Genomic DNA, 24,778 nt, shown 5'->3' with positions numbered 1-24,778 from the left:
TCCATTTTCTCCTGCTGTCTCCATTTTCTTTTGAAGCCCCTTTATGTATGGAAAACATTCCTTGAAAATATGCTTGGTGCCACCTCCCTTTCTTCAAATCTCTTTTGTGCAAGGCCTTTGGATAAATCACTTAATCTTTTTTGACAACTGTGTCAAAGCTTAAGTTAGGGATGCTTAAGCAACTCAAACTTTCCTAATTCCTATATGAAATATCCTGATCCACATGTCTTCCACTAACGTGCAGATTGGAACTTCACTATCCAACAGATGTTGCATTTCTGTGAATGATGCTACCTAGTTCTTAGCAATTTAAATACAGGTTTTTGAGCACGTATTTTAAGAGAAAATGCGCATTTTAGTACATATTTAAATATGTATTAAAATTAATATTTAAATATGTATTTTAAGAGGGTGTGTGTGTGTGCTTACTATCACAGATTAATGCAGAAATGCAACAGAACAGAATTATGGATAAAAAAATGTGACAGTGATATGGATGGGAAATGTACATATTCATCCATCCCTACTTTAAGTATGTGTAACTGCATGTGTAACTTTTCCTTCCATATTTTTGTCTTCCTTTCTTTGTTTTCCCCACTCCTTATTTTAGATTTATAAGCACCTACAGGGCAGGGGCCTGTCTAGTTTTGAATATATGACTCTATAAGGTGCTATGTTGGTGCTGGAGAAGACTCTTATGAGTCCCCTGGACTGCAAGGAGGTCAAATCAGTCCATCCTAAAGGAAATCAACCCTGACTGCTCATTGGAAGGACAGATACTGAAGCTGAAGCTCAAATATTTTGGCCACCTAACGCGAAGAGAAAACTCCCTGGAAAAGACCCTGATGCTGGGAAGGATTGAAGGCAAAAGGAGAAGGGGACGGCAGAGGATGAGATGGCTAGATAGCACCACCAATGCAGTGAATACGAACTTGAGCACACTCTGGGAGAGAGCGGAGGACAGGAAGGCCTGGCATGCTATGGTCCATGGGATCACAAAGAGTCGGACACGACTTAACGACTGAACAACAAAGGTGCTATGTACACTCATGGCATACACACACACACACACACACTGTGAGGAATAGGGCAGCCTGAAATACCTTTTAGAAACATGGTTGGACAAACCTTCCTGACATATCCACTCTCTAACAGAAACAGCTTCTTACTACATGCTTAAGGATTCTAAAGTAGGACCTGTTCCTGGGAAAAGTCATCATCCCAAAAGTCAATTTAAAAATTGGAAAAATGCTTCTTTAAAAAGGATTTCCCCCAAATAATATTTATAATGACTACTGATAAAGAGGCAGTGGGAAACACAACTAAAAGAAGACACAGTTCCCCTTATCTATAATCATAATATTGCAGTCTTTCCCAATCTGGTGCCCTCCAGATGTGTTGGGCCACTACCCCTATCAATGACAATGTTGGCAGGGATTGATGGGAGTTACAGTCTAGTACATCTGGAGGGCAACATTTGAGGAAGGCTGTATTCTTTCAATATAGATTTTCACATATTAACAGCATGCTTCATTATCTTAAAATCCTAATTCAAAAGTCACAGAACATAAACGTTTTATAGCCCGTTCTCAGTTTTTATGAACAATGTTGCATTCATATACTTGAAAACAATGATAAAGCAATAAAGGCATATGAAAGTCTGCTGCCTGGAACAGTTAACATCACTTTGAACTATACATTCAAATAGTTTACTATGTGTATGAAATATTCAAAGTCCGTTCTTCTGTTTTAGCCTGTACCTTATCCCCATACATCAGTGTATTAACCTATACACATAGAACTTCAGGTGCATAATAAAACTAATATCTCTATAATCTGAATGTAACAGATCCTTCGTACCCACTTTAATTTGTGGAGCATAGTAAATAAGAAACAAAACTTAAATTGGCAAGGATCAGTTTTAGGAGAATCATCTACAGATGAGGAAGATATGGGGATAGAATAGAACCCAGCTTCTGTCTCCATATTTTCCTCATCTATAGTTTTTTTTTTGTTTAACACAGATATTTTTTACAAAAAGGATATAGACCAAGTAGCATGCAATATGCATCTAAATTTTTTTAAAAGGGTCATTCAGCTGCCAAGTAACTGAGAAGTTTATGTTGTTTTATTTTGTTCTGCAAGGTCAGGCACCGGGACCTTATTTAAATATAGCACCCATACCAACAATACTCCATGTCATCAAACACTCATCTTCCATCCTAAACTGACCCAACATTTCACGTTAACATGTTACACGAAGCCAAGCCAATAGGGTTTTCATGTGTTTTTCAAAAGTGCATAGTACCACATGACAGGCTATGTCATTGCCACAATACAATGCCAGCATGCGTCACACATCCAGGATGTCCTGCAAACCACAGTGAGGCCAATGAGGCTTACTCCAAATGAGTGTATATAGGATTGCAACTTCGGTCAACTTTATTGCATTCCTACATCACAGCTATGCTCTGCACCCAAATCAGTATGCTGCAGCTGCTGTTTCAGTGTACCATTTAGTTAGCAACAAGCCTGTTCTCATTGCTTCTGTATACAAAGTGCGCTTCTAGACAAGGCTTTTATTGTCCAGTCGCCATGCCTCATTCATGGAATTTTACAGGGGGTCCAGACAACATCATCTTCAATTTGTAACCCTCCTAATGTTTTCCACAAATAAATAAATAAATACACACACACACACACACACACACACACATACACACACAGCCAGGGCCAGAAATATTGGAACAAGGATAACTGTTTTGGCAGTTGGCCTCTGTACACCACCACATTGAAGTTGAAAGGAAACACAACCAGATGGGAGCGAAGTCAGGACTTTCAGCTGTAATTCAAGGGGTTTGGCAAAAGTGGGGCACTAACCATTCAGGAAGTACAGCCAGTGGCATACATACACCTAGGGATGGCGGAGAATTTCTCCCCGAAACTTTGGGGGAGAAATTCTCTGCCCCCCCGCCCCCCCCCCAGGACGGGACTTACCTTTCCCGAATGTCCCTCCCGGCGGCGGGTCCCAGCGGCGGTTCGTCGGGTCTTCGTCAGGGGCGGGGGCGGCAGCCGGTCAAAAGACCGGCTGCCGCCGCCGCCGCCGCCATTCCAAGAAAAGTAAAAAAAAAAAAAAAACGCCCCCGTGATAGGCTACGTGACGATTAACGTAGCCTGTCACGGCTAGATCTGCAAAGTCAGCTGTGATAGGCTACGTAAATCGTCACGTAGCCTATCACGGGTGACTTTTTTTTAAAAAAAAGCGCGTACGGCTAATGGCGGCCCCCATAGGGAGCCGCCATTCACGTTCCTTATTTGGTCGCTGTAGTCTACGTAAAGATTTACGTAGACTACAGTGACCAAATAAGGAATGCGAATGGCGGCTCTCTATGGGGGCCGCCATTTACGTACGCGCTTTTTTTTTTTTTTAAAGTCACCCGTGATAGGCTACATGACGATTTACGTAGCCTATCACAGCTGACTTTGCAGATCTAGCCGTGACAGGCTACGTTAATCGTCACGTAGCCTATCACGGGGGCGTTTTTTTTTAACTTTTTATTTCGCGGCCGGGCGAGGCGAGGCGCCTCCTCCCCAGCCTGAATTTCGGCCGGGCAAGGCGGGAAGCCTCCCCCCCCAGCCTGAACTTCAGGGGGAGAGCAGCGAAGCGCCTCCCCCCCACCGCAAAAAGCTGCGAGACCAGGTAAGTGGCTTTTGTGCACTCCTAGTGGGGAGGGACGGAGCGCCTCCCCCCTGGCCAGAATTTCAGGGGGAGGGATGGAGCGCCTCCCCCCCAGCATCAGCATAATCCGCGAACAGGTAAGTGACTTTCGTACATCCCTACATACACCCCCATCGTTGGTGGCTCTTAAGTAATGGAACGAATGGCTGACAAGCAGCTGCATGGCTAGGTGTGGCCTGTTTCCTGGGTACCCCATGACCAATCAAGCAGATAAAAGGCCTAGAGATGGTTCTGAGTGTTACATTTGCATTTGGTAGCTGTTCACTGGAACCCCCAACATGAGGCCCAAAGAGGTGTCCATGCGAGTGAAGGAGGCCATCATTAGGCTGAGGAAACAAAATAAACCCATCAGAGAGATAGCAAAAACAGTGGGAGTGGCCAATACAACAGTTTGGGACATCCTGAAAAAGAAGGAATTAACTGGCAAGCTCAGCAACAGCAAAAGGCCTGGCAGACCACAGAAGACAACTAAAGTGGATGACCGCAGAATTCTGCTCATGGTGAAGAGGAACCCTTTTACATCATCTAGCCAGGTCAAGAACGCTCTTGAGGAGGTAGGCATGTTAGGGATGTCAGAGAATTCCGCCACGGATCTCGGAGAGGCCAAATGCCACTGCGAGTATTTACGTAGCCTATCATGGCAAAGAGCAGGGACGCAAATGGTGTAGCGGCTGCCATTTGCGTCCCTGCTCTTTGCCGTGATAGGCTACGTAAATACTCGCGTAGCCTATCACGGCTGCTTGCAAGGACGCAAATGGTGGCCACAGCAGCCTGGCCGCGCCCAGCCGGGAGACCAGCCGCCAGAGCCACCACCACTACTGCTGCATCCGTCCCAAGTAAGTTCCGTCGCAGGGGGATTCCGTGGGGGCGGCAGGGGGCGGGAGGCCGTTCCCCCAGCCGGCCGCGGCCGGAACTCCAGCTGCGGACGGCCCTGGCCGGCAGCTCCGCGGAGCCAGCCAGGGAGGATTCTGGGGGGAGGGACGGAGCGCCTCCCCCACACCGCGGATGCCCCTGCGCGGAGCCAAGTAAGGGATTCGTCCATCCCTAATCTACAGTCAAGAGACGGCTTTATGAATGTAAATACAGAGGCTTCACAACAAGGTGCAAACCACTGGTAACACTCAAGAACCGAAAGGCCAGATTAGCCTTTGCCAGCAAACACCTAAAAAAGCCTGCCCAGTTCTGGAATAAGATTCTTTGGACTGATGAAACCAAGATTAACTTGTACCAGAATGATGGGAAGAGAAAAGTATGGAAAAGGAAAGGAACAGCTTATGATCCAAAGCATACCACATCATCTGTCAAACATGGTGGAGGCAGTGTTATGGCATGGGCATGTATGGCTGCCAATGGAAACGGGTCACTGGTGTTTATTGATGACCTGACTGCTGATGAAAGCAGCAGGATGAATTCTGAAGTGTAGAGGGCTATACACTCTGCTCAGATTCAGCCGAATGCTGCCAAACTGATAGGACGCCGCTTCATATTGCAGATGCATAATGACCCAAAACATACAGCAAAAGCTACCCAAGAGTTTCTCCAGGCAAAGAAGTGGGATGTTCTTCGATGGCCAAGTCAGTTACCTGATCTCAACACAATAGAGTAAGCTTTTCACTTATTGAAGATAAGACTGAAGGCAGAAAGAACCACAAACAAGCAGCAGCTGAAGGCATTTGGTCATGTCCATGGGTTCCAGACTTCAGGCAGTCATTGACTGCATAGGATTTTCATCCAGGTATTGAAGGTGATCCTTAAGTTTGAGATGATGTTGGTTTGTTCCATTACTTATAAGCCACCAATGATGGGGGGGGGGTGTGCCACTGGCTGTCCTTCCTGAATGGTTAGTGCCCCCCTTTTGTCAAGCCCCTTGAATTACAGCTGACAGTCCTGACTTCACTCCCATCTGGGTGTGTTTCATTTCATCTTCAATGTGGTGGTGTACAGAGGCCAACTGCCAAAACAGTTATCCTTGTTCCAATATTTCTGGCCCTGACTGTATATATAAAGAGGGGCAGATAGAATAACTACCAATGCTTTTTGACTGGTAGCACTAGGAGCTCTCCACCTGGAAGTAATCTAATGGAGAAGTAGCCTGAAGTCCACCAAAATGGCACAAATTCACATAAAAATATAGCCATTGGATAGTTGATGACATAATGAATAAGGAGTTTATTTTATTATTGTGAATGTATACATAATACTTCTCTTAACTGTTCAATGCACTTTCCATAAATCACTATTCTCTACGATTACACTGTGAGATAGTTGGTGTTATTAATCCCATATGTAGGTGGGGTTGTGGCTTCCCAAAGGCTGCCCAATGAGTTCATGAAGCGTTCTGAAGACTTTATAAAGTAGGCTTGTCATGGGGCAACCCAGATAATGTGTGTTTTACCTTGAAGGTGAAACTCATCAGGAGACAGGATGGCCCCTGCTGCTCCCACCCATTTGTCACCACGTCCTTGTAACTTTCCTGCAATTCCAGAATGTAGGGAAAGAGGTGCCGGTCCAATCTTCCAAGCTCAACAAAAGGCTCCAAGATGTATGCATGCACCATTTTAACTTCCCTGGCTTTAAAAGAGCAGAGATGGAGTCCTGCTAACTACTGCAGTAGACTGGATGAAAGGAACAGAAAAGGGCAGCCATGACCACTTTATCTCCTGACTGAGCAATGCATTTCAAAGGAAATACACATTCTTCTGACAGCAACCAGCAAAACCAACTGTCAGCTGCTACTACCATCAATTTCCCTCCTCTGTACATTCTAACTCACACATGCAATGTATTAAACCCTGTACATTCTTGCAGCAGAATCTGTATCTATATTCTTCACTTCTATGGGAGAGAATGCACACAAGTGAGATTTATAAAATATATAACAAACAATTCCAGCATATACATTACATGCAGCACATCTACCCCTCTTCTCCCATCAACATGCTATGCCTTAAGAGGATTAATTGAGTGGGTTAGGACATAATCAATAGGCATGTGGGTCCTAAGCAAGTAAAGCAACACCAAAATGTTATGGAGTGATAGTCCTTAATACCCATGCAAGCTATCACTGAAATTATTCCAGTGCTAACTGGTACCAACTGCCTGGAAGGAACCATAAGGTCAAAGACACAACACACACCACTCCAAACCCTTCACAATTTGGCCTTCCTCACCTGGAATACAAAATCCCACTTGCATCCCAAATGAAAGTTGCTATACATGCTAGCATGCTTTGTAGCTTCCCAGTAGCACTGTAGGGCTCTACTGGGAATGAAGCGCTAGATAAGCCAGCACACACTGCCTATCTAAACTAGCCCTTGATGAGCATGAAATTAACTTACATTTCTCAAGAAGTGGAAAAAGTAAACATCTAATATTACCTAAAGAGTATGCATGACACTTAAATCTCATTCTGAACAGGCAATAAATATTTCAGAGAGCTCATTTAACTCTGCAAACATTTAAGAAAATCACTTTTAACCAGCAATTTTACAGTGATCATATTTTATTTCAGTAATTGGTTTTTGCAATATACTTTATTTTTTAATCCTTCTTTAACAAGCTGGATATCCTTAGTGCTCACATAAACACCCCAGGGTGTGTCACATGCCCATGTGGTGAGGCATGATAACACTTGTATCACCCAGGCATTTGCTAGGAAAGCAATGTGCAAAATAACTGTGCTGTGAAGATAGCAGTCCCTTGTTACAAGAGATCTCCACTGGGTTCTCTAACTAAAATTTAAATTAAAAAATGTGATGATTTACAAATTTGTATTGCCATAATCTGTGTCTTCCAAAATCACATGAGCTGTAATCCTTTTTCTCCTATATCATGCATCCTGTAATCCTCCTCATTTCCCTGGATCACAGGCTCTGAAATTCTCATCCTTCTTGAATCTCAAATTCTGTCTCTCTTCTTCCTGCTGCACTTATTGTAATCCCCCTGTGCATGATGTGCTGCAGGACTGCTTCTGCATGATGGATTTTCATTCTGCTCAACCTTAAAGGTAACTGGCAATAAAAGTGTTTTATGTATCCAGTATTCATCGTCCTCATGCGGTTATACAGGCTGTAATTTAATGTCTCAGTTGTGGAGCTATTCATAAACCATGCAAACTGTATCTTTCAACTTTAGAATGTCATCAGAATCACTTGATTGAACCTTTGCCTCCAGTTTGGCATCTCTTTATTCTACATGAAAATCAGCTATAACCATGTAAGCAAATTCAAAATTTCTCAGCGCTCCCAATAGGAATAGTTGTATTTAGAACCCAGAGCAAAAGTGACAGTGTTTGAGAGCTGAGAAAGAGAATGAGTGAGAGGGTACTAAAACTGAATACTTAAAGTCCAGGGCATCATTTTAAGAAGCATATATTTAGAAGTCTTCCAGTCTGGACGGGGAAGTTCTTTGGTTCTTAAAGCACTGCAAAGGCTTGTAGGCAGGACCTTACTGTCCCACACTTTTCTTTGTCCAGCTTTAGCCCCTGGCACTAGTGTAAAAAAAGTATGTTAGCAATGGGGTTTTATGGAAACATCACTCCTCCATGATCTGTCTAGCTTTCCTCAACGAGCTCCTTTGTACAATGGGGAGTCCTCTATGCTGTACTGGCACAACACTCATGCAATAAGTGGGCACCACAACCGGCTGGAGTGGCACGGCTGTTTTCGGATGACCAGGCTGTTTGTTAATTTTAGAAGCCAAATTGTACATGCAGATTCTGACAGCCCCATGCCACAAAGGAATGTCAAAACTCCTCCAACCATTTTGCAGTATGGTTTTGATTGTTTAAACTAAGCTTGCCTTTGGAACTTTTTCATATTACTCATCATTTTCCTAGATGTTAGTCTGATTCTGCTGTTACTATGAGTTATTCTATTAGTTCTGATACTAATATATTTAATTTGATCATAAAATACCCCCTGGAGTGAGCTGCTTTGTGAACTGAATTTCCTGAAATCTTATTATTTGAGACATCAAACAATATTCAACAACCAAGCTATTTCACCCAAATTTTATTTTAGTAATTAAAATATGAAAATTAAATTTAAAGTTGGAACTCTGCCACTAAGAACTTGCCAGTTATTTACTCATGGCTAACAAACATTTCCAAAAGAATGGTCCAAAATTGGCTTAGATGATCAAATGCAGTCCACCAACCCTGCTAAATGTTCTAGTTCTGCTGTCAAGGTTGGGACTGCAAAACAGGGGATTATCAAACACCTGGAACAATTTGTCAGGCAAACCAACCTGATTCAATGTCCTGCAGTCTAAGAGATCGGCACTGTTGGCCCCCATCCCTAACACCATGCATGCCAACCAGCTGCACCTCTCAATGTCCATAAAGAGAAAAGCCTACATCTGAGCAGCTGCTCTCTCATAGACTCTGCTCATGCACAGGCTTTCTGCTCCAGACATCTTCGCTCAATTCATGGATGTTTAAGAGTGGTGCAAGCCTGCATGTGGTGAGGCCAGGAATACAGCCCTGCTCTCCCTTCTGTACATGACTGCCTTATACAAGAGTAACACATGAATAGGGCTCAAGTGGGAGCTGAAAGAACTCTGCCACAATTCTCAGCTTATCTGAAACTATATATTAGCGTTCCCCAAGCTGGTGCCCTCTAAATGTGTTGGACTACAACACCCAACATCTCCCAGCCAGCATGTCAGGTTGGGTAAGGCTGCTCTGTAGCTATACTAGAATGAAGTGGCAAGCATGGAAAAGTGGTGTTACCAATTCAGACTGTAGGCAGAGTACACCAAGGAATACAATTTTAATTATCCTTCACATTAAAAAAAAAATGTCTGCCAGTAGAAATATATAGCACATCTGGGAGAAAGATTCTAGATCAGCCCTCTCAATGCAGTTGTAGTTTTATACTTCCAGGACTATTATTATTATCATTATTATACATTAATGACTGTTATATAATAGAACGTACATGTGTGTCTGTATTAACAATAACAATAATAATAATTCACTGTCTCCCTTCCATGGGTTTTTTGGCACTTTGTATGAAAATGTAATCTATCATAAAGGTTACCCTTGGCAAGAAATCTGCAAAATTTTAGAAGAATAGGTACAGAGGCTAGGGAGTTATGATGAATGAAAAACACGTTAAAACTTTTTTGTTTTCTGTTCTGTTTTAATTGGTACCAAATTCACAGAAAGTGGAAAAGGACAGGGCGGGTGATGGATTTGGAAAATACAGTGGCAGAGGCTGAACCATTTGAACATCCAGCATTTTCTGAGCAAACATCCCATGATACACCCTCCCAGATTCTACGGATTCCATCGAACCTATTTTAATGTTCCTGCTCATGGGAGAGAGAATTAGCAAAGAACCCTGAACATTGGAAGCTAGGGCTGCCATTCACAAAATAACATCTCCTCTTCCCCCCACCCTGGTGTTTTTCTTATATGGACAGCTCGGAGAGAAATGTATCCATTTTTGGAAAGACACTGTCCGCTTCACCACACAAGGCTAAAATCCTGCATTCTTACCAAGACTTCTGCTTTCAGATTCTTTGTGGGATCAAGATTGGCTCCTTTACACAGGCTCACATGTGTTTTTATTACTTGGCAAATTCTATATGTTTCATTCTACAGCCAGTAGATGGCGATGCTGTTATAGTGCCAGTACACTGCAAGTAAAGCGCTTCACAGTGCTTCCTAGAGAAAAATCAGACTTTCCCCGTCTTTTATAAAGGTGGAATAAAGGTCATAAACCGTGGGAGGGGCCCTGGAGGTTGATGATGTGTGAAAGACCCGCAAACGTCCATGAGTAACGAATCTTGATCACCCAATATAAGCCCCATGTGGAGAAGCCCTGAGTCTCTGTCTCTCTGAATCCCAAATCTTCAGAAATATTCGGTTTCAGTCTGCTTTGGAAAAGCCTTGCTTCAATCTGGATATCTCCAAAATCTGTCTAAATCAGCCTGATTGAATTCAAGATTCAGTCAAATCCGAAGCAGGTCCCTAGTCCATATGCCTCACCACTATACCACAAAGCAAAGTGTCTTTTTCTCATTAGATAATCATGCTGATTTAACACTCCATCTGATCCGAAGCTATAAGAAAACTTGTACTTCTGGAGTAAAATAAAGGTTACATGGGAGGCACATGTAACTTACAGCTTCTCTACACGAAGCTTTTATTGTGCGCTCATGATTGGTCACTCGTGGTAGTTTTCAGGTCCTTCACACAACGTCATCAACCTCCAGGGTCTTTCCCATGCTTTATAACCTTTATCCCAGCTTTTTCCTTAACGGGGAAAATGTGGCAATAAATTTTAATCACGCTTTGAAGTGCTCCAACAGCTGGTGAATTTCCAGAATCCAGCTATATTACAGCACCATCCAGTGGCTATATAGTGAAATACATAGAACTTGCAGAGGAAGAAAACCCCTGAAAAAAAGCACGTGTAAGCATGTGTAAAAGAGCTGATTTTATTCCTGCAAAGAATCCGGAAGCAGAGGCCCCGATAAAGGTGCAGGAATAAAGCCTGGTGTAGAGAAGCCCAATTTATCAATTTTTTTTCTTTTAATGAAAAGGAACCACTGAAACCTTGAGTATATGAATAGCAGGATAGAATCATAGGGTTGGAAAGGGCATACAAGACCACTGAGTCCAACCCCCTATTCAGTGCAGGAAGCCTGATTCCCAGGCAGTCTCCCATCCAAGTACTAACCAGGACTGACCCTGCTTAGCTTCCGAGATCAGATGAGATCAGGCACATCCAGCCCTTTTCTGATCAGATTCAAGGCAGGAGGGGACAATATATTTTCTCTCATGGGTGGAAAGGCAGCTGCAGGTGGGAGTTGAGAAAAAAAATGGTTGGGGGGGATTAGGAAGCCCCTCCGTCACCATTCCTTGATACTGTTTATACCCATCTCTCTTATTACATTTAGTTTTACCTTTAGATGTAGCTTCCACTACAGCCAAGCATTTCCTAGAAATGTAGTTAATTTCAAAACTTTTAAAACCTGTAAGTCATATACTTAAATATTTTATGTGGAATTTCCTGATTTTATGGCAGCTAATGATGAGGAGCCAGTTGAGGACTTAACAGAGGGATGACATGTCATTGAGCATTAGGCAACAACAAACCACGTCAAGGGTTTGCATATGCCCAGCAGAATTTCTGACATCTTTCTTCCTCCTATTTTTGAAACTCTCCTCTGTTTCAAAAGTGATTAGCCATGCAGCACAAGTCCAAAGCCTCCTTGGTCACACAGAATGACTTGCACAGTTCATTGGATCTTGGCCAATGCAAATAGCAAAAATAGCTTCACTAGCTTGCTATGGATTTAGACTTCTTTATATGAGAACTGAATCCAGTTCTAACTTGCTTAATTTTCTCCCTGCAAGTCCCTCTGGTTTAATTAGGCTTGTGTAATATCACATACACAGACTGCAAATGGTTATTGCTAAGGAAGGAACAACTGGGGTGTCTTCATTTTTTCTGGTGAAACTTTTGAAGAAATACTTAGCTTTATGTCATTTAGACCAAAATTACATATTTGTTTACAGGCTCACTGGAGGGTTCACAGCAATTTTTGCCAATTAACAAACACACTAAAGCAAAACACTTAAAAGCATAAATATGCAACATTTTTTTCCAGAGATTACCATAATCTCTTGGTGCAAAATGAGTATTTACAACGTCTGCTTCTCACCCTAATTTCATTTCATGGCCATTTAAGATTTGGCATTCAGCCTAGTGAATAGCCTGGAAGTACCTAATGCTACAGCATTCTTAAAGTTAAGCATATGTAGACATGATCTGGCCTTTGGATGGGACATAAGAGCAAATTACAAGTAGAGCAAATAAATATTTTTTAAAAAAAGTTTGGCACCAAGTCATGAAAAACTCTACTAGGTCATGTTTGGGGAAGAAGAGAAGGCTGGCATAATTGGAAGTCTCACAACCAAAACAAGATCATGAATGAAAAATCACAGGGCCAAGATAGAAGTCAGCAGGGAAACCAGAATGTAGCTTCAAAGTTCATTCCATAAATCAGATCCAGAGACAACAAGCTTAACAGAATCTAGATAAAGTGCAAAAGAGCTGAACTGAATATTGGAGCTAAAGGTGAGCAACAGCAGCCACCAGGAGAATCACACTACAGGTGGCCCACAGACCATCCTTCATTTGGGCTGGACGGTTGACACATAGAAAGATTAACTCAGTATCATCAGTGGGCTAATAACAAGACCATATTGATGCACTACCAAACAAGATTTCCACCCTCTAAAGACCTCAACCAAGGCCACCAGTTGAAATCCTAGTAAACATGACCCCATGCCCCTTTTAGCTGTAATTGAAATCAATCGCATTACGAGATCCCAGCTATACATTTCTGGGACTCACTGTATTAATTACTGAATATTAAGAGACCACTTCATAGACCATAGGATGAAACCCTTAATTCTGTTTCATTCCAGCATTTGTAAACTACTTTCTTGCAGTAGAGTACCCAACAGCCCCACTGGCTTTGGACAAAGCATGCTACCCATATTTTTAGGTTGGTCAGGACACATTAAACTTACAGGAAAAAACTGATATTGGCAACACTACAGTTTATTTTTGTAAGAGTTTGGGGCTATAATATCCAGGGTTCCTTTGCATAATTTGAGGACAAGGTCAAAACTTACCCCAGACTGTAGATCTATTCCACCCAAATTAGGCAAACACTGCGGAAGTCATGAGTCTAAACCAGCCTTCCACAATCTGGTGCCCTTTGGATGTTTTGGACTCAACTCCCATCGGTCCCAGTCAGCATGGCCAATGGCCATGTTGTAGGCCAAAACATCTGGAGAGCAGCAGGTTGGCAAAAGCTGTTCTAACCTTTAAACTAACGGATTGCAAAAAAAAGAAGAAGAAGAAGAAGAAGCCCTAACAAAAAAATTGTACAGAGAACTTTTAACATGAAGTAACTGGGACTACTGACTTCCTAAATCTACTGAAAGAAAGAAGTTCTGAAATGGTGGAACAAAAATCAATTTCTGAGCACAGTTTTCCAGTTCACCCAATGGCCTATTAAAGCTGTATCAAATCTTCTGGAAAGTCAGCAAACCCATTTGTATGGATTTCAAGGCAACATTCTGAAAGAATATTCACCACTATACACTTCTGAGATTACAGTATATGCTGGGCTGTGTGTATAGCCTATCATGATACAGGACAATATTTGGGGATCATGGGGAACAAAGGAGAACATGTATGGAATTTTAAAACCACATTAAAGATTGTCTGGCAAACCAAGAATTTCAATGTTTCCTTCAAGGTTGAGAGGAAAGGCTATCCTCTGTTGATAGAAAAATTGACTGTACCAGTATGGTATTAGGGTCAAATGTACACCAAGAAAGGCATACAAAGAGCCAGTGTGGTGTAGTGGCTAGAGTGTTGGACTGGGAGTCGGGAGATCTGGGTTCTAGTCCCCACTCAGCCATGGAAGCTCACTGGGTGACTTTGGGCCAGTCACAGACTCTCAGCCCAACCCACCTCACAGGGTGGTTGTTGTGAGGATAAAATGAAGGAGGAGGATTATGTATGCTAATTTGGGTTCCTTAAGGAGGAAAAAAGGCAGGATATAATGTAATAGATAGATAGATAGATAGATAGATAGATAGATAGATAGATATAACTTATTAAGTATGACAGTGTTTACAAGTTCAAAAAAAGAGAAGAAGCTTGCTTTGAGACATTTGCTTTACCAGTACTAAAACAACAGTTGCATTACTTCATTAGGGTCAACAATATCCCACAATGTGAAGTACAAAACAGTTATTTTGAAGGAGGCCAGTGACTTTATTCCCTGGAAGTGCTGAAGGCACCTCTCAACAACACATATTTAAAGACATTTTTCCAAAAACAGTTTGACTGTTTAAGAGTTGCCATTAAGTCTGCCCACCTCCTGAGGTAAGGGTGCAGACTACTTGCAAACATTTGCAGATGCAATTCATTTCACAATTAACCCAAAAGCCAGAGCAATTCGTTTTGCAAAAATGATACCTATGATGAAAAAATGTTTTGTTAGGAAGGAAACACTTTTTAAAAAATTAAAGTTTGTAATGAAGTTTTATAAATCTGTAGGGTGCTATTGACCCCTGCCCTGATACCATTTGTGGTGAGGTTAAGGAGAAGTAAGTGATTTATCTATTATAAAAATAGACAAAATATTGGGCTTTTTTCACCCTCTATGCTTCATCCTCACAAGGAATGGCCAATACAGATTCTGGGCTAAGCATCTGTACACATAACAAACAGTTCCACTTTATTCATTTGGTAAATTGGATATACTACTTTTTAAACCATTTTCAAGTTGTTTACAACATAAAACATGTATTATCAAAATAATGCAATTAAACCCAGTTAAATCTAATTTAAAACTAATGAAATGAAGTAAGAGCATAAAACTCAAAACATGTGTCAGTTAAAAGGCTTTCCTCTCATCTCTGGAAGGAAAGCACTGGGGCTTAATTGAGCATTCTGGGAGAAGGCATTCCACAACATTGGGCAGCTACTGAAAAGGCCCTGCTCTTGGTGAATGCTAATCTTGCCACTACAAATTAGGGTACCCTGAGGGTGGGCATAAATGACAGATCTTAAAGCATGGATAAGAGGGTTCATATGAGAGAAAATGCTCCCTTTGACACTTCAAGCCCAAATTATTTAGAAATTAATAGGTCAAACCAGTACCTCGAATTGAGCCCAGAAACACAATGGTAACCATTGCAATTGTTACAGAATCAATGTAGTATTTTCCATCGGCCCATACCCATCAAAAGCCAAGCTACAGCATTTTGAACTGACATTTCCAGCCTATGTTCAAGAACAGTCCTGTGTAGAGTGTATTATAATCACCTAATGTGAAGGTTATCAAGCTATGAATGAAGGTTCTCTGACCAGTAGTGAGCATGGACTAGCTGAAGATGGAAAAAGTCACCATGGGTTACAGTCATTAGCTGGGGTTCCAAAAGCAAACTGATTCAAGGAATATTCTCAATCTATGAACCTGATCATTCAAGGAGAGTGTGAACCATCTAGAACAGGCATTTCCCAAGCCAACTAGTCTACTGAGTCTCCCAATATCATCATCTCTGACTTCTCTGGATTGAGCTGAAGTTTATTCACCCTCATGCAGGCACTCATTGAGGGAGATCACCACTCCACTTAAAGAAATAGAGCTGCATATCTTCAACATACTAATGATACCACACTCTGCATCTCCAGACAGTCTGGAAGATTGTCTTCCAGTGGTTTCATGCAGATGTTAAGAAGTATAGAACATGAAGTGGTACTTTCCAGAACCCCATAGGGCAATTTCCATGGATAACAGTTCCCCAGCACCACATCCAAGACCCTTTTCCCAAGGACTGGAACCACTGCAAGTCAGTCCCCACCCCCCAACACACAGACACGTATATACACACACACACACACACACACACACACACTTTAATCCAGAGAATCAGTCCAGAAGTATGTCATGGTCAAAGGTACTGAAAGCTGCTAAGCAGTCCAGGACAATAAACAGAGCTACATTCCCCCTGTTTCTCTCCTGACATAGGTCATCAAGCAGGGTAATCAAAGCAGTTTGTACTGAAACCAGGGCTGAAATGAGACTGAAATGACTCCAGATAATCAGTTTCAAACAAGGTCACAATACAAACAACCTATTTATAGCTGCTGTCCAATCTCAGCCATTCTGAAGAGACACGGAACTGCTTCCTTATCTGTTACCAGTTCAAAACCTGTCCTAGAAATAAGGAATAAATACTGGCTGAAAATGTAACATTTTAAAAACCTGTTTGCTAAATAGGTTTGCTAGGTTGCAACCTGGAGCATGTGTTTGCTTTTACATGTAAAGTAGATTAAGCAGTCACAGCCCTGTTCAATACCTGACTCTTTTGTCTGCCCTTCTTCCCTGCCTGGAATAGCAAGCAAGAGTCCTTGTTTGCCATGCTGCAAGAAAGGAATGGAGGGCAAACAAAGGATGAGGGGAAAAAACAGGTTGAGACAGCAGCTGTGGCTACCTCATATCTCATTGAATTGGTACATTTCAGGGGAAATACTTATTTCCAGGTTACAGCCAGGCAATCCCTTTGCTAAGATATAAGTCTGCACATAATGACAACCAAAAGGGTTTTGTTTTTGCTTTTTACCCATGGGCTGCCATGGATGAGCCAATGTGCTAGTTCATGTGGCTCAATCATTTCCGCTGCCTGGCTTTAGTTATTTATTTATTATTACATTCATATCCTGCAGTTTTTTTTCCTCTTGCAAGGAACTCAAGGAGGCTTACATGGTCCTCCTCCTCTCCATTTTATCCTCATAACAACCTGTGAGGTAGGTTAGGCTGAGAGTTAGTGACTGGCCCAAAGCCACCCAGTGAGCTTCACAGCTGAATGGTGACAAGAATCAAGATCTCCCAAGTCCCAGTCCAACACACTAACCACTGCACCACACTGTTTCTCTGGGTTGTTTAGTTTGACATCAGAACCTGAAACTGTGGCTTGTCCCTAGGTCCCCTCTTTAACTTGAGGTTCTAATTCTGTTGGGGAGAGACAAGCCAAAGTTCCAAGTTCAGATAGCATGCTAAACAACCAGTTGTTTAGCTGCTCCCACTGCCAAGAGAAGCCAAGTGGGAATGATCAAGCAGTGTGAACTAGCACATTGGTTCATTCATGATAATCCAGGGTTTGGGGGAAAAAACACCAAGGTTGTGATGTGCGAACCAGGCCTAGTTATCAAGTTTTCCCAACACCTACTGCCAACAACTCCATCACTGTTCCTGAACTAGTAGCATGAAACTGGATTAGGAAGCCGCGTCCTAGTCTCCAAACACCAAGTAGAAGCCTTCCATTATCCACATTAGCCTTGTCATGTGTACAACACTTTATGGCTACACTGATTGTTTTTATCTCCTATGCCTAATTGTCTGCATCTTGCCATTTCCCTATATTGCTTGCTAAAAGTTAAACTTGATACTAGGCATGACTTTTCCAAGGAGGAATTGTCTGGCTAGAATGGATTCTGCTTTTATGTTAATGTAAACTCCTTCCCCCATCAATACAGAGATGGCAAAAAGTCACAGGGTCAGTCTTCCCTCCTAATAGCACCTGACCCATGAACTGGAGACAGAACTATTGTTTCGCTGTAATAATTAAACCCAGAACAAGGGGCAAAAAAGTAAACTAGAAGCCACAATATTTTAGGAATCTTTTCTCCAAGGAATTCTCACTAAGACATTGCACTTGCAGATCTCTACCTTTCAAACCCTTTCCCCCCCTTTTTGGGGACCGCTAGGATATTTTGCTTACAACACTTCGGTCTCAATTTGCTCAAACTAAGGAATGGTATATTCCTTTTGCTAACTCTTACCTGTTCTCCAACTGGTCTATTAGCACCTGGAATTCTTTTTTCCTCTCCCTAATATTTGCTAAGTTTCTTAATCTTTTAACCAAGTTTTTGCTAGATCCAAGAGATTTTGTCTGTACTGAGCCTCCCCCAGCCAACTTTCATTACCTTTGGGAGCACCTTCATTCTCAAACAGATAGAAAAAGATTGTTGCTATCCCTAGTTTTGGCTGTTCAAGAATGAGTTATGTAGCCAAGCATCCCATTGAGAATGAAGACCTTGCCAAAGACTGAGCACCTAGGATAAATGCTCTTAATTCTGAACCCGTTACCAAACTCCTAATGAGTCTTCCTTCCCCCAAACTGCTTCTCTTACCACAACTTATTCTACCTCCCATACCCTTGAACACTTCTCTCTCTCTCTCTCTCTGCATGCTGGTTGGGAAATGCTGGGAGTTGTAGGACACTTTTCTCACTAAACATGCATAAGATTGTGCTCCTAACTCTGTAAATGCCACTTCTCATTTAATCTCTTTAAATAAACTGTTTAATCTTCCATGTTTTGATTCTAATACGATTATTCTTTTGAAAATCCTCACCTCCGGATCCTTGAATCTACAAAATAAGGTTCCTATTCTCAGTGGCACTCATTGACTCAAAGTTTTAAAATCCTATATATATGTATTCAGGTTGAATGCGAGCGCACACGTGTGCCAATCAGCACACATCGTAACAGATCTTAGCACACAGTGCTTTTCTTTTCTTTTGAACAGTTACATGCTAGTTATGATTACATCCATTGTCTACCTACAAGATAACAAAATATGGATTCCCCCAACTCCAAACATGTGTCTTACAAGTGATTGGTGCAAGTGATCATATGCAAACACATTTAAATACATGTAGCTCAGACCGAATAAGTTCCATAACCAGCCAGAATAAATTCCATAAGAATACAATGAGTATACATAGCCAAAGTATCTAATGCAACACTTGCAGTATGTTTACATGTGCAGCAGACATCTTAGCACTGACTTATTTAATGCTTCAGCCAAACTGCTATGCCTCAGAACACATTTTATTAGTTTGACCTCATAGTTCATAAAAATTGCTTCCGTTTAAGTGTTCCAGAATTGACAGTATAACACATCTTTTTGAGGATTTTCTTATTTCTTTTAAAGGACAATATCTACTGTGGCTGCAGCATGCTAATTATAACTGCATTCAAAGAGTGTCTCCATGGAAACAAGAAGTGACAGAACAGTCACTGAGATGTTCTATTTTATATAAGAAATTAGGGGTTAAGAGAGTCAATGTATGTGTGTGATCATCAGAAATCCTGGCAAAATGAAATGTGTCAGCCCCTAAAGTACTGTAATAAGCAAAAATCCAAAAACAAATGCATGCAGTTCAGTTTCTACAAACTCTGGAGGAAGCTGGAAGATCAACCAGTGTTAATTTCCTTACATAAAGTATCACAGCTACAGAAAACAAAACTAATAAACAATATTTTGGGGGGAGTAACACATTTCCATATATTAATGGAATGACTTTGACAGAACACACTTTGAAGGTTTATAATAGTTATATATAAATATAACAATCTTCATTATTTTAATAAAATCATTGTATGCAAAATCATAATCTTCTATCTTAGTTGCTTTCAGTGAAAGAGCAAGATACAAAAGGGGGTATTAACTCACTGTACTACTTTACCTTTGCAATTTTTCTTTCTTTTTTCTTTCTTTTTTAAAGGTAATAATAATGATTATTAAATGGAACTGTTGTTTAGAAAGGTTGATTCTATATTAATTAGAGGAGGTTCTTCATTCAGGGTTTAGTCACATACTAAGGAATCTCAAACTCTGCCACCCCCCTGCTTGTCGAGGGATTTTTTACAGAGTTCTCCTTACTAGAGCCAGTAGGGGAAGAGTGTAGACAAAGAGACCAGTGGGAGAACACAGTGAGAGGTGCTCTATTTTTTCTCACCAACTTGGACCTTTAACAGTAGAATCAGGATTTCTGAGTTGTGACTTGGCAGCCTATTTTAAATGCACAGTAATAAATTATATAAAACTGTCATGCAGGCAGTAGCTAACAATATTATATCAGGGTAGGGATGTAAGAAATTGGCCTTACCTGGCTCTGCCGGGGGGGAGAGGCGCTCCGTCCCTCCCCCTGGAATCCTCATCGGGGGGAGAGGCGCCCTGGAATCCTGGCTGGCCGGCTCCGCTCCGCGGGGATTCCGCGGAGCCGCCGGCCGGCTCCGCCAGCAGCCGGACATCCGGGCTGCTGGCTAGTAGGGACGCAAATGGCGGCAGCCATAGCCGCCGCCGTTTGCATCCCTGTAGTCAGCCGTGATAGGCTACATAAATCTTTACGTAGCCTATCACGTCTGACCTTTTTTTAAAAAGCGCGTACGCAAATGGCGGCGGCTACGGCCGCTGCCATTTGTGTTCCTTATTTTGGGCCATCTTAGTCTATGTAAATATTTACGTAGACTAAGATAGCGAAAATAAGGGGAACCCAAATAACGTAGCGGACGCTATTTGCGTTCCCCTTATTTTTGCCGTCTTAGTCTACGTAAATATTTACGTAGACTAAGACGGCCCAAAATAAGGAACGCAAATGGCGGCGGCCGTAGCTACGTAAAAATCTATGTAAAAAGATTTACGTAGCCTATCACGTCGTTTTTTTCTTTTTTTTAACCTAGCCATGATAGGCTACGTAAATCTTTACGTAGCCTATCACGTCTTCTTTTTTTTTTTTTTAACACTGGAAATGGCAGTGGCGGCAGCCAGTCGGAAGACCGGCTGCCGCCATCACCGGAGCCGCCGCCGCCCGGAAGATCCGCCCCAGGTAAGTGACGTCCCGGGGGGGATCCACGGGGGGGCAGGGGTGTGGCAGGCCGTTCCGCTACAGAGTTCGGGGGGCCGAATGCACTGGCATTCGGCCTTACCGAGATCCGTGGCGGAATTCTCTGCCATCCCTATATAAGGGGGACCAAAACAACAGAAGGCAGAATCCAACAAGGCACTTCTACCCCTGCCAATTGTATTGCACAAGCAGCCCCCACCATTTGCACAATGGTGCTTTAGCGCTTTGGGGCAACCAGAAACAAGCGCAACCGCTCATTTCTGGAAGGAGGCAGGTTGGTGGAGCTCACATAAGGGACCACTGCCAATCTGCCTCCTTCAAGAAATGTTTCAGCTCATTAAGTGCGAGATTTCCCTTGCATAAGCGGTGGGTCCTGCTTGTGCAACACAGTCAGTGGGGCTTACCATTCGTGCAACAGAATCATCAGGTGGAAAAGAAGCGTCAATGCCATAAGTGCTCTGTTGGATACTGCATAGAGTTTGCTATGCCATTGATAGGGCTCAAAACATTTTAGATACCCAATGGCCAAGAAACATATGTAAGTCCATAGGAATTAAGTTTTCTTTAAATCCTGGTCATTGATCCTTAAATGCCATGCAGACCTAAAAGCACATCCCTGACAGTAAGAAAATAACAGTTATGCTACCACATAGAACAGCATGATTTCTGGTAAAGGACAAATGACAAAGTACGAAATATTACTGAAAAACTGTCTCCGTCTACTTGACCAAATACCTCAGATCTAGAAATAACAGTTACTGATGAACCAAACTGATCCTTTTAAAATAATGAAGACTTAGAATCAAGCTGAATAACCATAGAAATCAGGGTTTAAAAGTACTAGAATGCTTCTGCATATTAGGGATGTACGAAAGTCACTTACCTGTTCGCGGATTATGCTGATGCTGGGCGGGGGCGCTCCTTCCCTCCCCCCGAAATTCTGGCTGGGGGGGAGGCGCTCTGTCCCTCCCCCCTGAATCCTGGCCAGCCTCCGCTCCGCAGGAACATCTGGCCGCTGGCTAGCAGGGACGTTTGCGTCCCTGCAGTCAGCCGTGATAGGCTACGTAAACGTTTACGTAGCCTATCATGGCTGGAAAAAAAACAAACAAACGTGCGTACGCAAATGGCGGCGCCCGTATACGCTATTTGCGTTCCCCTTATTTTCACCGTAGTCTACGTAAATGTGTACGAAGACTAAGACGTGCCAAAATAAGGAACGCAAATGGCGGCGCCCGTGGGCGCCGCCATTTGCGTACACGAGTTGTTTTTTTTTCCAGCCATGATAGGCTACGTAAACATTTACGTAGCCTATCCCAGTGTTTTTTAAAATTTAGCCATGATAGGCTATGTAAATCTTTATGTAGCCTATCACGTTTTTTTGTTTTTTTTAAACTTGGAAATGGCGGCAGCGGCAGCCGGTCAGAAGACCGGCCGCCGCAGCCACCACCACCGAACCGCTGCCACAGCAGCCGCCACCGCCAGGAAGATCCGCCCCAGGTAAGTCCCGTCCCGGGGGGGCGGGGGGCTGTTCCGCCACCGATTTCGGGGGGCCGAATGCGCTGGCATTCGGCCTCCCCAAGATCCGTGGCGGAACTTTCATACATCCCTATGCATAATCATGGCACTAACGTGATGGTCTATCCAAACATCATAAGCTCCAATTTACAGATAAAGGCTCTCTTCACACCCGGCATTTTATTCACTACAAACCATTCCTTTTGATTCCTGATCCTTTCTGGGATTTACACTGGCCCTGTATACACGCATCTCTCATAGCGTGTCCCTCTGCATTATATCTTTTCACTGGGCCGAGCTGCACAGAACAATCAGGACAGAAGGGGGCTGCTGGCTCCATACCCCCTCCCTTCCCCTGATCATTGGTTCCTGTAACATGATTGATGGCTCCGCCCTATCCCTCCACTCCTCCAAGGCAGGAGGGAAGTCAGAAGTGATCTAGATAGCAGGCTATGGGAGCTGATCCCCTCCTTCTTCTGAGGGAGAGAGTTTTCTCAGTGGCTTACCCCAAGGTTGCTGGCGCTGCTTGTCCTTCTCTGCTAAATATGTCAGTGTGTGATGGAATTACATGCAGTATATTGCTTGCACTACTGAGTTTGAAGGGTATACTGATTTCCAGGTTCCCAAATACAGAAGTAAGAAATCCACAAATGGACTTGTATACAGTCAATGCACCAAGCCACCCCTAGCAGCTCCCACCCCAGACGACCGCTTCACGGGGGACACTTTCTTCATTAGACCTGGCTCCCCCCACCCATGCTGTTGTTGCTCTTCCCCCTTATTCTGGCTTCCCAATGACCCTGCAAGGTGGGCTAGGAGAAGAGATAGTGCCTGGCTAGGTGGGAAGGAGTGCTATGGAAAACCACCTCAGCATTACTGCCTTATCTAAAACAACTCCACACCCAAAAAGAAAACTATTAAAAATGACCATTCCAAGCTCTGCATGATGAATGTATTCAGGGGAGAAGAAAAGGCACTTTTAATACGCACTGAAATCCTCAGGAGACTTCCCCATCACCTGGGAGGAAAAAAGCCCATCAAACCAATGAGCAAAAGGGAGAAGAAGCAGTCAGTGAAGTCAATGGGGGGGGAGTTCCAAGTAAGGGGGGATGCACTGCTATGCATGCCTACTCAGAAACAAGCCACACAGATTTCAGTGGCACTTACTCCCAGGAAAGGAAAGCCTTACAGCCAATGAGTTTACTCAGAAGTAAGCATTGCTGTGTTAAAGGGGATCTCGATGCCCATAGTGGAATGGCAGAGAGGCAGAGATGGTCATGGAAGCCTGGTCAGTGACCTGCCCCCCCCCCACCAATTTGTTGAAATGACAGTGTTATTCAACACAGCCCAGCAACATCCCCTAGCACGTGCCCACACAAAGTGGGACAAAGTACTAAAGGGGAAATACACAGCCGGGAGGAAATGGTGATTTCAGTCGCAAGCACAGAAAATGCTGGGTTTTCCCCATTCTCAGATAACATGGAAAGAGGTAGTGGAAGTTGTAAGTTAGCAGCAGGAGAGCAGCAGTGTCATCTAAAGCTCCCGTGAAAACCAGTGATTAAAGAAGAATCCTGCTAAAAAAAACTCAGGTGTGAAGAGAGCCAAAGTACTGAATTGGGGAGTCACCAGGAACTGAATTATGCATTCAGAAATCTCACATGGTATAGGCCTTTTAGAAATGTTCAATGTCAGAATGCAAATGTAGGATTATATTTTACTGTTCTGACCTGTTAAAAGTTTGTTGTATATAGAAAACAGCAGAAGTCTTAGACTATATAACCTTGACATACTAGCTATACATGTGCAGGGAATTATTTTAAGTGACATAATCCCTTAAATCTCCAGCAAAGGAGATCGTTACCTTGTCGTGGTGCTGGAGCTTGAGCACCTCAATGACGCCATGGGCTAAACCATGAAGGGACACCCAAGAAGGGAAGGTCATGGCAGAGAGGTCAGACTAAATACGATCCCTGGGGAAGGAAACGGCAACCCTAGTATTCTTGCTGTGAAAACTAAATGGATCAGTACAACCAGAGATATGTCGGTACACCATTGGAAGATGGAACTCCCAGGTCAGAAGATGGTCAAAATGCTACTGGGGAGGAACAGAGGATAAGTTCAACTAGCCCCAGATGTGATGACGCAGCTAGCTGAAAGCCGAAAGTCGGCTAGCAGCCGACGGTGCTGGTGGTGAATGACGAATCCAATGTTCTAAAGAACAACACACCACAGGAACCTGGAATGTAAGATCTATGAGCCAGGGCAAATTGGATGTGGTTATTGGG

The 24,778-nt window shown here is 42.9% G+C and overlaps 1 protein-coding gene and 1 long non-coding RNA gene across 8 annotated transcripts in view; one reads left to right on the top strand and one right to left on the bottom strand.

The window, feature by feature from the left end:
* SLC44A5 (solute carrier family 44 member 5) overlaps positions 1 to 24,778 on the bottom strand; it is a 279,038-nt gene that overhangs the window by 165,674 nt on the left and 88,586 nt on the right. For 2 of the 7 annotated variants that reach the window (XM_084852201.1, XM_084852193.1), the window contains exon 1: positions 7,117 to 24,339. The exons of 4 other annotated variants lie outside the window; for them this stretch is intronic. Coding sequence is in view for 2 of the 3 variants with exons in the window: in XM_084852193.1 (XP_084708319.1) it covers positions 7,117 to 7,147 (31 nt within the window). In the remaining variant the exon portion in view is untranslated. One more of the 7 variants, XM_084852196.1, reaches the window with a different exon arrangement.
* On the top strand, positions 7,415 to 24,572 carry LOC146348036 (uncharacterized). Its single transcript, XR_014790508.1, has 2 exons — positions 7,415 to 7,745; positions 24,339 to 24,572. It is a non-coding gene; the product is annotated as an uncharacterized LOC146348036 (long non-coding RNA).

Source organism: Heloderma suspectum, chromosome 4 (assembly GCF_057233095.1).
Source record: "Heloderma suspectum isolate Gila_16-S chromosome 4, 16-S_ref, whole genome shotgun sequence".
Classification (NCBI taxonomy): Eukaryota; Metazoa; Chordata; class Lepidosauria; order Squamata; family Helodermatidae; genus Heloderma; species Heloderma suspectum.
The sequence above is the reverse complement of the archived record's forward strand: the minus strand, read 5'-3'. Positions and strand labels throughout refer to the sequence as shown.